Raw genomic sequence first — 15000 nt, forward strand, 5'->3', positions numbered from 1 at the left:
AACTTCATGTAGGTTAACCCTAACACTAACCCTGTCGGAGTACCCTGAGAACTTCATGTAGGTTAACCCTAACACTAACCCTGTCGGAGTACCCCGAGAACTTCATGTAGGTTAACCCTAACACTAACCCTGTCGGAGTACCCCGAGAACTTCATGTAGGTTAACCCTAACACTAACCCTGTCGGAGTACCCCGAGAACTTCATGTAGGTTAACCCTAACACTAACCCTGTCGGAGTACCCCGAGAACTTCATGTAGGTTAACCCTAACACTAACCCTGTCGGAGTACCCTGAGAACTTCATGTAGTTATTATTATCATACTGAGAACTACATGTAGTTATTATTATCATACTGAGAACTACATGTAGTTATAACTTATTATCATACTGAGAACTACATGTAGTTATTATTATCATACTGAGAACTACATGTAGTTATTATTATCATACTGAGAACTACATGTAGTTATAATTATCATACTGAGAACTACATGTAGTTATTATTATCATACTGAGAACTACATGTAGTTATAACTTATTATCATACTGAGAACTACATGTAGTTATTATTATCATACTGAGAACTACATGTAGTTATTATTATTATCACACTGAGAACTACATGTAGTTATTATTATCATACTGAGAACTACATGTTGTTATTATTATCACACTGAGAACTTCATGTAGTTATTATTATCATACTGAGAACTACATGTAGTTATTATTATCATACTGAGAACTACATGTAGTTATTATTATCATACTGAGAACTACATGTAGTTATTATTATCATACTGAGAACTACATGTAGTTATTATTATCATACTGAGAACTTCATGTAGTTATTATTATCATACTGAGAACTTCATGTAGTTATTATTATCATACCCTGAGAACTTCATGTAGTTATTATTATCATACTGAGAACTACATGTAGTTATTATTATCATACTGAAAACTACATGTAGTTATAACTTATTATCATACTGAGAACTACATGTAGTTATAACTTATTATCATACTGAGAACTACATGTAGTTATTATTATCATACTGAGAACTACATGTAGTTATTATTATCACACTGAGAACTACATGTAGTTATTATTATCATACTGAGAACTACATGTAGTTATAACTTATTATCATACTGAGAACTACATGTAGTTATTATTATCATACTGAGAACTACATGTAGTTATTATTATCATACTGAGAACTACATGTAGTTATAACTTATTATCATACTGAGAACTACATGTAGTTATAACTTATTATCATACTGAGAACTACATGTAGTTATTATTATCATACTGAGAACTACATGTAGTTATAACTTATTATCATACTGAGAACTACATGTAGTTATTATTATCATACTGAGAACTACATGTAGTTATTATTATCATACTGAGAACTACATGTAGTTATAACTTATTATCATACTGAGAACTACATGTAGTTATTATTATCATACTGAGAACTACATGTAGTTATTATTATCATACTGAGAACTACATGTAGTTATTATTATCATACTGAGAACTACATGTAGTTATTATTATACTGAGAACTACATGTAGTTATTATTATCATACTGAGAACTACATGTAGTTATAACTTATTATCATACTGAGAACTACATGTAGTTATTATTATTATACTGAGAACTTCATGTAGTTATTATTATCATACTGAGAACTACATGTAGTTATTATTATCACACTGAGAACTTCATGTAGTTATTATTATCATACTGAGAACTACATGTAGTTATTATTATCATACTGAGAACTACATGTAGTTATTATCATACTGAGAACTACATGTAGTTATTATTATTATACTGAGAACTACATGTAGTTATTATTATCATACTGAGAACTACATGTAGTTATTATTATCATACTGAGAACTACATGTAGTTATTATTATCATACTGAGAACTACATGTAGTTATTATTATTATACTGAGAACTACATGTAGTTATTATTATCATACTGAGAACTACATGTAGTTATTATTATCATACTGAGAACTACATGTAGTTATAACTTATTATCATACTGAGAACTACATGTAGTTATTATTATCATACTGAGAACTACATGTAGTTATTATTATCATACTGAGAACTACATGTAGTTATTATTATCATACTGAGAACTTCATGTAGTTATTATTATCATACTGAGAACTACATGTAGTTATAACTTATTATCATACTGAGAACTACATGTAGTTATTATTATCACACTGAGAACTACATGTAGTTATTATTATCACACTGAGAACTACATGTAGTTATTATTATCATACTGAGAACTACATGTAGTTATTATTATCATACTGAGAACTACATGTAGTTATTATTATCATACTGAGAACTTCATGTAGTTATTATTATCATACTGAGAACTTCATGTAGTTATTATTATTATACTGAGAACTACATGTAGTTATTATTATCATACTGAGAACTACATGTAGTTATTATTATCATACTGAGAACTTCATGTAGTTATTATTATCACACTGAGAACTACATGTAGCTATTATTATCATACTGAGAACTACATGTAGTTATTATTATCATACTGAGAACTACATGTAGTTATTATTATCATACTGAGAACTACATGTAGTTATTATTATCATACTGAGAACTACATGTAGTTATTATTATCACACTGAGAACTTCATGTAGTTATTATCATACTGAGAACTACATGTAGTTATAACTTATTATCATACTGAGAACTACATGTAGCTATTATTATCATACTGAGAACTACATGTAGTTATTATCATACTGAGAACTACATGTAGTTATTATTATCATACTGAGAACTACATGTAGTTATTATTATCATACTGAGAACTACATGTAGTTATTATTATCATACTGAGAACTACATGTAGTTATTATTATCATACTGAGAACTACATGTAGTTATTATTATCATACTGAGAACTACATGTAGTTATTATTATCATACTGAGAACTGCATGTAGTTATTATTATCATACTGAGAACTTCATGTAGTTATAACTTATTATCATACTGAGAACTACATGTAGTTATTATCATACTGAGAACTTCATGTAGTTATTATTATCATACTGAGAACTACATGTAGTTATTATTATCACACTGAGAACTTCATGTAGTTATTATTATCATACTGAGAACTACATGTAGTTATTATCATACTGAGAACTACATGTAGTTATTATTATTATCATACTGCGAACTACATGTAGTTATTATTATTATCATACTGCGAACTACATGTAGTTATTATTATCATACTGAGAACTACATGTAGTTATTATTATCATACTGAGAACTACATGTAGTTATTATTATCATACTGAGAACTACATGTAGTTATTATTATCACACTGAGAACTTCATGTAGTTATTATTATCATACTGAGAACTTCATGTAGTTATTATTATCATACTGAGAACTTCATGTAGTTATTATTATCATACTGAGAACTACATGTAGTTATTATTATCATACTGAGAACTACATGTAGTTATTATTATCATACTGAGAACTTCATGTAGTTATTATTATCATACTGAGAACTACATGTAGTTATTATTATCATACTGAGAACTTCATGTAGTTATTATTATCATACCCTGAGAACTTCATGTAGTTATTATTATCATACTGAGAACTTCATGTAGTTATTATTAGGGATGTCCGATATTATCGGCCTACCGATATTGGCATTCAAATGTAATATCGAAAATGATCGGTATCGGTTAAAAATAAATGACTTATTATCATGGAGATGGTCCTGTCTGGATACCAGATACCTCCATGTACGAAATACAAACGCATATATATTAGAGAGTTAGACAGTTTTGCATACTCACCCAATGTATAATGTATAATGTGTATTATACAATGGCATGCACATTTCTTGATTCTGATTGGCTGAAACACTTCTTTCAGATGTTGTTATTTCTCATAACACACTCCACGTGATCCCAGAACCTGCCCACAACCGAATTACTTTTTTTCCGAATCACTCCACCGTTCGTGTTTTTATGAATGAAACCAAGATGGCGGACAATAATCTTTATGAATGGATGTATTGATATCGTCATAACGACTCATTCAAAAACGATAGTCACGTGGAATGTGTTAGTTGCTTACACAATGTTGGATTATGTAATTGGTTGGTCATGACTCATTGTGAAACAAAATATAAATCGTGCATTCGTTGTAGAACCTCCCTCTCCTTCAAAAGGACACTCATTTCACTGTTAATAAAAATGTCAAACAATCAATCAAATAACAACCGCTAACTTAACTGTTAGATGGCATGCTTTGTAGCAACCTATGTATAGATGTAGCACTGTCTTATCTGTATGTCATATAGTTATGATGCATTGAAAATGGGGGACCCTGATGTAAACAAGACGAAAGTCTTTCTCTGGTCTGCATCCCCTTAAAGGGGAACTATCTTATAAATGGCCTTTTTGAGTGTTTAGCATTGTTTCCTAGCTATGTGAACTTATATTAATATGATCTATGTCTCAAAATGCTCATATTGGCGCATTCTTCCAATTCTCCTCTCACAATATTCACCCTCACTGAACTGAGTCGTTTGAAAATGTGCCTATATGTGATGTCATATAGTCACTGCTGCATGTTAATGTTCAGGCGGGGCCGTATAGCGCAGTGGTTTAGGAGCCCAGGCTCAAAACAGCTCGAGATCTTGAGGTAGAAAAATGCTGTTTTTGAGGACTTGATTAGAAATACAAAACAATGAATAAAAAAAATATATATATTACAGAGGTGTTCCATAGACTCACAGGAATTGTGTAAAAGTGCCCAAATAGTGAAAGAAATAGTAAAATAGTTCCCCTTTAACAATTGTGTGTATTGAGCCGTACTGTATTGTACCCATTCTGCAATCTGGTAATACAATTTTCAATCAATCAATCAAATAACAACCGGTAACTTCACTGTTAGATAGCATGCTTTGTAGAAACCTGCCTCTGCAAAAGGACACTGTCGCACGAAGCGATTTCACTGGATGTCCCGGATACAATGGAAGTATGGATATATTCGTAACGAATAATTAAAAAAAGATACCGTTAACTGAAGGAGGCTGGGTGGCGCAGCGGACATTGCGCTCGTCACCAACGCAAGAGACACCGGGTTCGAATCCGGCTGTCGGCGTTGCCTCCGGCTTGGGCCGGCCGTCATACTAACTCAATTGGCAGAGTTAGCGGGTGGGAAGTCGAAGGGTGGTAGTCTGGTCGTTGTGAACAGCGACTCCTACAGGTCGGTTGGGGCGCCTCCACAGCAAAGTCAGGAAAATGGCGGGGGCAGTGTGAGCCTCCCACACGTTACTCCTCGCCAAATGAGAGTCCGCGCTGGCAGGTGAAAAGAAGTGACTGCCGGAGGGGACACGTGATGCAAGGCTTCTATCCTCCCTACAATCGGCCAGTGGGGGGCATATGCGAGCAACAATCAGGACAGGACAGCGAGAATTGGCACACGAGGTAAATTGGGATGGGGAGAAAAATCACAGAAAAAGGAGGAGAAAAAGTAGATACAAAAAAATTATAATACCGTTAACTGGAATAATTAGTTGTTTACACAGTAATGTTGGATTATGTAATTGGTTTGTCATGACCCATTGTCAAAACAATAATACATTGCAGGATTTATATGAAGTTTGTTGTTAGATGGCAATTTTATTTATTTTTTTGACCAACTTTTTCTGCGGATGGTTTTGTGAATAAATCTCCATTATGCTTCAATTACTGTGTGTTTATTGTATAGCAATAAGGTTGGATGAATTCGGCCATTGTATAAAAGACATTACATCACTTGAAGTCGTGTGTTATACGAATTAGATCATGCCTAGGGTTGTCTAACAACCCTCGGCTGTGCCTCGGGCCTAACAACCACCCCTAGGCATGATCTAATTAGTATAACACATTCCTGCACGTGATGTAATGCTTAATTAATTTGTTATTTTGTGTGTTGTGTGTGTGTGTGTGTGTGTCTCAGTCTGTTATTTACTAAAGTGAAGTTGGAGACTTTGTGTCGAGGACCAGAAGAAGCTTTACTGACCTGTAAACACATGCTGCAGATCTGGAAGTCCTGCTATAACCTGACTAACCCCAGGTACACACACACACATTCAACCCTGTTATAAACCCCAGGTACACACACATTCAACCCTGTTATAAACCCCAGGTGCACACACACATTCAACCCTGTTATAAACCCCAGGTACACACACACACATTCAACCCTGTTATAAACCCCAGGTACACACACACACATTCAACCCTGTTATAAACCCCAGGTACACACACACATTCAACCCTGTTATAAACCCCAGGTACACACACATTCAACCCTGTTATAAACCCCAGGTACACACACATTCAACCCTGTTATAAACCCCAGGTACACACAAATTCAACCCTGTTATAAACCCCAGGTACACACACATTAACTTTACTTGTTATGGTTAGGTTAGGGTTAAATATGTACTTGTTAAGGTTATGATTAGGTTAGGGTTAACACATTAACTGCCACAGAGTTTGCCCGTCTCATACCACTCTCTGCCACCAGTCAAGTCAAGAGTTTTATTTGTCACGGCATACAAGTATACAATGAAATGCGGGTGGTCTTGCCCGCAACGATGTGCAATACAGTAGTAACAACATATAATAGTAATAGTATATTATATATACTATATATAATAATAATAATAACAGTCTAAGCCTATGGAGATGTTCACCTTCTTTGCAGGGCTATAACTTTTTAAATTGTATTGCTAAATTGACATTACTATGGCCCATTCAACATCGATTATCTATCGTTCAGGATGTAGGAACGTTATACTTTTTCATTCATAGATTCATACGAAAATACCGTCTAGAATATAAATATGTTTTTATCGTTTTCTGCAGTAATTCCTAGAACGTGAGTTATAGGCATAAACGCATATATAGATTGCGATACACGCTATATAAAAAATTTCAACTGTACATGATCCTAAACGTTATGACTCCTCATGCGCGGATGAACGGGGGGGGGGGTCGTTTATAATTCCGTGATAGTCAGTAAATGCGGGTGATATATTGATCAGAGCAGTTTGCATTAATAATAATAAACAATCACGCTGAAAGTAACGTTACTGTCCTCTTACCGTTCGCCGATGAGACTGGAGGAAAAAGATCCCACTTATTTGACGGCGATCTACTAGATCCATTTCCGGTTTGTATAATAATAATAAACGCCCAAATCATATCGATTATTGAGTTATGGCAGCGATCCATATAAACGATGTGTGTCTAGAGTCCCGCAACAATATGTGAGTGCCGGACGCATTTCCCCGGTACATGGAGATCACCAGAGATCCATTTCCGGTTGTAACTCGCCGGATCACCACCAGGCGGCAGTATTGAAGCGTTGCAGAGTTGTGCAGGCTCCCACTGTATCAGCCAAGGCTGGGTGAGGGAATTATGAATACCATGGCGAAAAAATGAAATATGATAATTGAAGTCACTGAAGAGTGTGTGTGTGTTGCAGTGACTCTGGTCGGGGCAGCAGTCTGTTGGACAGAGCCATCGCTGACAGGAGACAACTCAACGCTATGACCCTGCCTGACTTCAGTGACCCGGAGACGGGTAGGTACACACACTCACACACACACACACACACACACACACACACACACACACACACACACTCACACACACACACACACTCACACACACTCACACACACACACACACACTCGCACTCACACTCACACTCACACACACACAGACACACACACTCACACTCACACTCACACACACACACACACACACACACACACACACACACACACACACACACACACCAGGGTTTCCGTTAGATTTTTTTTTGCAGGTCTGAGTGTAGATTGAAATCTACCGGACAAATGGGATAAATTCCGGTCAGAGTTTATTGAGCTTAAAAACAATTGATAGTCCTATATAAAGAATGACATCATCAAGGCATTTATAATATTTTAACTTACCGGTAAAACTAGGCTACTTTTGCATATACAGTCATTAATATATTCCAAATAAAATAAGTCCCTCGAGACTTCGTGCTGCTGCCGACTTGAGGTGTCGGTGGGCAGTCTGCCCGACATTAAACAGCAGTCTGTTATAATCACATTTTTATGAGCTAACGAATTCCGTTATATTGGACATTTGTATTAATTATATCAAGCGAAGAACTGAGAAATTTGGCAGAGAGACGGCAACATTATCGTGGGTTTGCGTGACGACTCCACCTCCCAACGACTTGGTGCTGCTCATAATGTCCTGTGAAAATAATTCCCTCTAAGCACAATTTGATTATTTGAATTGTATTAAAATAGACTAAAATTAAATAGCCTATGCGATGAACGAAACAATCATTACATTTGTTTCATCGTTGCTTCACCAAGCAGCCGGTCTAATAATGACACCGCTGTGTCAGCGCGAGCTGGCTGTTAGATTTACGTGAAGCATGGAGCTGCAGACCGACAGAGCAGCGGTGTTTTTAGGTCCGGTCTGGGCTCAGCAGCGCCGCCCACCCAACAGCTGAATTGCCAATGGCTGGATTGGAGTACTGCATTCTGTGGGGCTGCAGATGGATGCTTCTCACAAATATATCAGCAGCAAGCTCACGCTGACACAGCGGTGTCATTATTGGACCGGCTGCTTGGTGAAGCAACGATGAAACAAATGTAATGTTTGTTTCGTTCATCGCATAGGCTATTTAATTTTAGTCTATTTTAATACAATTCAAATAATCTAATTGTGCTTAGAGGAATTATTTTCACCGGACATTATGACCGGAGAGATTAAATATGTCGGACTTCAACAGATTTTGCCGGTCAAATACCGGTAATTACCGGCTAACGGAAACGCTGACACACACTCACACACACACACACACACACACACACACTAATTGCTCCCGTTGCCTCCGCCCGTCGGTGTGTGAGTGAATGGGTGAATGTGAGGAACACAATTTGGACAAAAGAGATATATAAATATATATAAATGCACCATTTACCAGTTAGAGATCAGCCCTAGTGTTCTCCTCCTCTCTACAGTGTTGGTTTGGAGTAATAGACTGATCAGAGATCAGCCCTAGTGTTCTCCTCCTCTCTACAGTGTTGGTTTGGAGTAATAGACTGATCAGAGATCAGCCCTAGTGTTCTCCTCCTCTCTACAGTGTTGGTTTGGAGTAATAGACTGATCAGAGATCAGCCCTAGTGTTCTCCTCCTCTCTACAGTGTTGGTTTGGAGTAATAGACTGATCAGAGATCAGCCCTAGTGTTCTCCTCCTCTCTCCAGTGTTGGTTTAGAGTAATAGACTGATCAGAGATCAGCCCTAGTGTTCTCCTCCTCTCTACAGTGTTGGTTTGGAGTCATAGACTGATCAGAGATCAGTTCACACAACCAGATGATTACAAACCTGAATGAATGAATGAATGAATGAATGAATGAATAAATGAATGAATGAAAACTTTATTTAACAGATTGCAGAATGGGTACAATACAGTACGGCTCAATACATACAATTGTTAAGGGGATGCAGACCTGAGAAAGACGTTTGTCTTGTTTCCATCGGGGTCCCCCATTTTCAATTCATATAGACATTTATGACATACACAACATACATGACATTTATGGCATAGGGACATACGTGACATACAGGTATTTAGTACTGATACCTTTTCACATCCCGTCAGATTATCAAACTATCTTTCTGTTTGATTTGAGCCTATTGTGTCCCTTGCTTTCACTTGTTGAGGTCAAAAGTAGGTCAGTTTATCTGCAGCAGGTCGATGGAAGATCGGGTTCAGAACGAAAACATGGAGACTTCTTAAGGGAACACTCCAAACAGGTGTATCATGGAGACTTCTTAAGGGAACACTCCAAACAGGTGTATCATGGAGACTTCTTAAGAGAACACTCCAAACAGGTGTATCATTGAGACTTCTTAAGGGAACACTCCAAACAGGTGTATCATTGAGACTTCTTAAGGGAACACTCCAAACAGGTGTATCATGGAGACTTCTTAAGGGAACACTCCAAACAGGTGTATCAGTGAGACTTCTTAAGGGAACACTCCAAACAGGTGTATCATTGAGACTTCTTAAGGGAACACTCCAAACAGGTTTATCATGGAGACTTCTTAAGGGAACACTCCAAACAGGTGTATCATGGAGACTTCTTAAGGGAACACTCCAAACAGGTGTATCATGGAGACTTCTTAAGGGAACACTCCAAACAGGTGTATCAGTGAGACTTCTTAAGGGAACACTCCAAACAGGTGTATCATTGAGACTTCTTAAGGGAACACTCCAAACAGGTTTATCATTGAGACTTCTTAAGGGAACACTCCAAACAGGTGTATCATGGAGACTTCTTAAGGGAACACTCCAAACAGGTGTATCATGGAGACTTCTTAAGGGAACACTCCAAACAGGTGTATCATTGAGACTTCTTAAGGGAACACTCCAAACAGGTGTATCATTGAGACTTCTTAAGGGAACACTCCAAACAGGTGTATCATGGAGACTTCTTAAGGGAACACTCCAAACAGGTGTATCATTGAGACTTCTTAAGGGAACACTCCAAACAGGTGTATCATGGAGACTTCTTAAGGGAACACTCCAAACAGGTTTATCATGGAGACTTCTTAAGGGAACACTCCAAACAGGTTTATCATTGAGACTTCTTAAGGGAACACTCCAAACAGGTTTATCATTGAGACTTCTTAAGGGAACACTCCAAACAGGTTTATCATTGAGACTTCTTAAGGGAACACTCCAAACAGGTTTATCAATAATAATAATAATAATAATGGATTGGATTTATATAGCGCTCTTCGTGACACCCCAGAGACCCCAGAGCGCTTACAGAGTCCATTATTCGTTCATACACAGTCATACCGGTGGTGGTAAGCTACAATTGCAGCCAGAGCTGCCCTGAGGCAGACTCACGGAAGCGTGGCGAATAATCAACGCCTACGGCCCCTCCGACCACCACCAACATTCATTCACATGCATACACATTCATACGAGGCAAGTAGGTTACGTGTCTTGCCCAAGGACACAACGGCAGTGGGATGGACATGGGCTTGAGCGGGATTCAAACCACCAACCCTTCGATCATTGGACGACCCGCTCTACCCCTGAGCCACGCCGCCCCACGCCATCATTGTAGGCGAGTCAATATATGGTTTAACCCCAAAAAAATTTATACAAAAGGTTTTTCAATGGATTCTGGTAGTATTGGGCGTGCTAAATAACATACTAAAAGTCGACCAAAATCGACCCCTCCGAAAGCCGTCATTTCCAAGATGGCGTCCCAGATGGCGCCGGGGGCGATTAAAATGGCTATATCTCAAATTAAGAAAATGGTGCAAAGGATTTCTCAACTGATTCTGGTACCTCTGGGCATGCTCACTAACATACTAAAAATCTAGGAAAATACACCTTCAGAAAGGCTTCATTTTCAAGATGGCGTCCAAAATTGCGGCTGGCCAAACAGGAAGTGCTCATCCATATGTGCTCCGGGCACTCGCGATCGGTAGCCGGACTCCATCTCAACACACTGGATGATCAATCGCTCGCCCTAACTCAATAAACAACGTTATTTGGACGTATATAGTATTCTACAACCTGGAAATGGTTCATCAGGATCAACATCCCATAATCGAAAACGGTCTACTCCACGCTGATCGTCCAACGGCGCGAGGAACATACGGTAAGATTCAGCGTTATTTTCTAACGTATTTCATATAAACTGCTATGATGAACATATGACCCACTCTGGATGAATCATCTAACGCTGCCCACGGAATTATAAACGATCCCCCACCCATCCGGTCATCATCAGATCATACGTAGATCATTCTAGAAGTACGTCCAGTTGAAATTTTTCATCTCGCGCTGATTGCTATCAAACTGTATTTCATCATCAATATAATGCATTTAGGGCTATAAATCAAGTTCTGGATAAAGCTGCAGAAAACGATAAAAACATACTTATACTTTAGACCATATTTTAGTATGAATATGTGAATGAAAAAGTTTAACGTTGCTACACCCTGAACAATACATATAGGACATTGAATGGGCCATAATAATGGCAATTTAGCAATAGAATTAAAAAAGTTATAGCCCTGCAAAGAAGGGGAACTTCTCCATAGACAAATAGAGCTGGCAAGGGATGGTAAATTATGAATATAACCCATGGCGATCAAAGTGTTAAAAACAATTTAAGATTATTTTAAAAAGTGAATCTACTGTAAATGCAGCATAGGTTCCGAGGCAGACCATTCCAAAGAGTTAATGCTCTAAAAATAAAAGATCTCCCCAAAGCGCTGGTTCTAGGACCTGGCAATTCAAGCTGCCCACTACTGGAACCTCTAGTGTAATGCTCGTGCACAATATTACTAAAAACAATCTTATGTATAAAAACAGGAGTTTTACTGCTCATGATCAACTTGAACAGCACAAGTGTATTAAAAGACGATCTACGTCTCAACGTTAAGCCAAGAGAGGCGGGCATGCATACGGCTCACATTAGACCTTAGTGAGCAGCCCAGTACCAACCGTGCTGCCCTGTTCTGGACCACCTGGAGCTTCCTGAGGTCACCACTGGCAGCAGATGACCACATCGCAGAGCAATAGTCAAGATGACATAAAACTAAACGTTGCACTATCTGACATAAAAGGGGACGGGCAACAAAAGAAGCACATTTCCTGGAAATACCAATTGCTCTTCCCATTTTTAAAACAATATAACTGACAAGTCAGTTAATAATATATGACTTGCATATATGTATCATCACAAAATGAAAGGGTGGGGGGGGGGGGGTAGTTTTTTGATGCTTTGATCGTCACCAACGGAATATGTTATGGACTAGCGCAGGGGTGGCCAACCCGTGGCTTGCGAGCCGCATGTGGCTCTTTGCCCGCCAATGTGTGTCTCTTCCATCCATAAAAAAAAAAAATAATAATCATATTTTATTTTTATTTAAATTATTTTATGTGACTCATTCTATAATGACGTAGAATAAATATTTACAGATAAAAAAAATCTTTGCATGTTCTTGGTATCTGAATCTAGGGACATCTATGGATCTCAGGGAATGTATTCCCAGTGTCAGAAATACTATGTTACTAGGCTTGAGGAAATTGTGATGAAACAAAGGAGAATATCAATTCAATTTACTGTGAATAACACCATGCCAACACCATGCTAAAATGTACCAGACCTGAAAACTCTAAGAAAATGAATAAAGGGAAGATGATTAAACAGAAGGTTTTGTAGATACAGTACTGAATTCTGCCATCTTTTTTATAATGTAAATTTCATCATATTGCAACACAGTTTTTTGCTAGACGTTCACAGAAAGGTAGATAAACTAACTGCGTTCTGATTTATGGCAATAACGTTCAGGTTTGTGGGAGATAATTCCAAAAAAATAAGGGAAATAAAAAAGTTTATCCAGAAGTCAGATGATTGACAGGGGCTGGTGTGAGCTGGGTAGGGTAGTTTTTCGAAATTCGAAAGCCCTGAGTCTCTTCCTTCAAAAGACTACACTCACTTCTGGAGCATTTGACGCTCCTCAAGCCGATCGGGGCAACCGCTCCCCTTGCCCGACATGGAAAAGTCCGCCCGGACCTATATAATCGACCCACAGCCCAAGACACAGTTTCAAAGGGTGCTTGATACCGCCGCCTGGTAGGATGCGGCCGGTATTGCACTTTTGCGATCTCAGACTCGCATACATCACATATACCAGCTGTTTAATCCAATGACTCTAAAATCTAGTTTATTTGTTTAGAATTTTGGGACACATTATGAGCATAATAAATCATCAAGTGTTCCGGACCACCGTTCATCTCAGGTCTTCTAAATAGTGAATTGACATTTTGCATCCCTTCTGATTAGCATTATACTGGGGAAGCACAACTGTGCAGGTGAAAGCAAACCCTCTGGTCTTGTCTCTGTTTCTCCTCTTGTGTTCTGTTGTTCATATCTATTATATTTATTATTATTATAATTGATTCTGTCATTGATTTGCTTCCTCTCTTTCTCTCGTTGCTCTTTAGCCTCAGGCTCCTCCTCCTCTCACTCCGGCTCGGATCCCTTCTCCCCCTCCTCCCCCTTCTCATACTCCCCCACCTCCCCCTTCTCATACTCCCACTCCTCCACCCCCTCCTCTCCTCTCTTCAACCTCCTCCCTCCCCCTCTCCCTGCTCCCAGACCTCCCTCCTTCCTCTCCTCTCATTCTCCTCCTCCTCCCCCCTCCTGTCTCTCTCATCCCTCCTTCAAGACCTGGAGTCACCCGCCCTGTGCCCGCGCTGCCACCTGCCACTCTAGTAATCAGCCCCGCCCCCCGGCACCCAGCCGGCCAATAGCATGGTGTGGAGTGTGATGCCACCTCTAGTAGTCAGCCCCGCCCCCCCACCCAGCCGGCCAATAGCATGGTGTGGAGTGTGATGCCACCTCTAGTAATCAGCCCCGCCCCCCCACCCAGCCGGCCAATAGCATGGTGTGGAGTGTGATGCCACCTCTAGTAGTCAGCCCCGCCCCCCCACCCAGCCGGCCAATAGCATGGTGTGGAGTGTGATGCCACTCTAGTAATCAGCCCCGCCCCCCGGCACCCAGCCGGCCAATAGCATGGTGTGGAGTGTGATGCCACTCTAGTAGTCAGCCCCGCCCCCCCACCCAGCCGGCCAATAGCATGGTGTGGAGTGTGATGCCACTCTAGTAGTCAGCCCCGCCCCCCCACCCAGCCGGCCAATAGCATGGTGTGGAGTGTGATGCCACCTCTAGTAGTCAGCCCCGCCCCCCCCACCCAGCCGGCCAATAGCATGGTGTGGAGTGTGACGGGAGTGTGTTGTGTTTGACCTCACCGCACGGCCGACCACTAAACCCACTAACCCCTGTAGA

The 15000-nt window shown here is 39.3% G+C and overlaps 1 protein-coding gene across 1 annotated transcript in view; it reads left to right on the top strand.

Moving 5' to 3' along the window:
- Positions 1 to 15000, top strand: part of LOC311223878 (tetratricopeptide repeat protein 7B-like) — a gene marked incomplete at its 3' end in the record, with an annotated part of 53871 nt that overhangs the window by 7589 nt on the left and 31282 nt on the right. The window contains exons 5-6 of the mRNA XM_084308640.1: positions 6053 to 6169; positions 7589 to 7686. Of these exons, the coding sequence (XP_084164766.1) occupies positions 6053 to 6169; positions 7589 to 7686 (215 nt within the window). The remainder of the gene's footprint in view (positions 1 to 6052; positions 6170 to 7588; positions 7687 to 15000) is intronic.

This window comes from Notolepis coatsorum (assembly GCF_963971535.1).
Source record: "Notolepis coatsorum genome assembly, chromosome: 2".
In the NCBI taxonomy this organism is placed as follows: Eukaryota; Metazoa; Chordata; class Actinopteri; order Aulopiformes; family Paralepididae; genus Notolepis; species Notolepis coatsorum.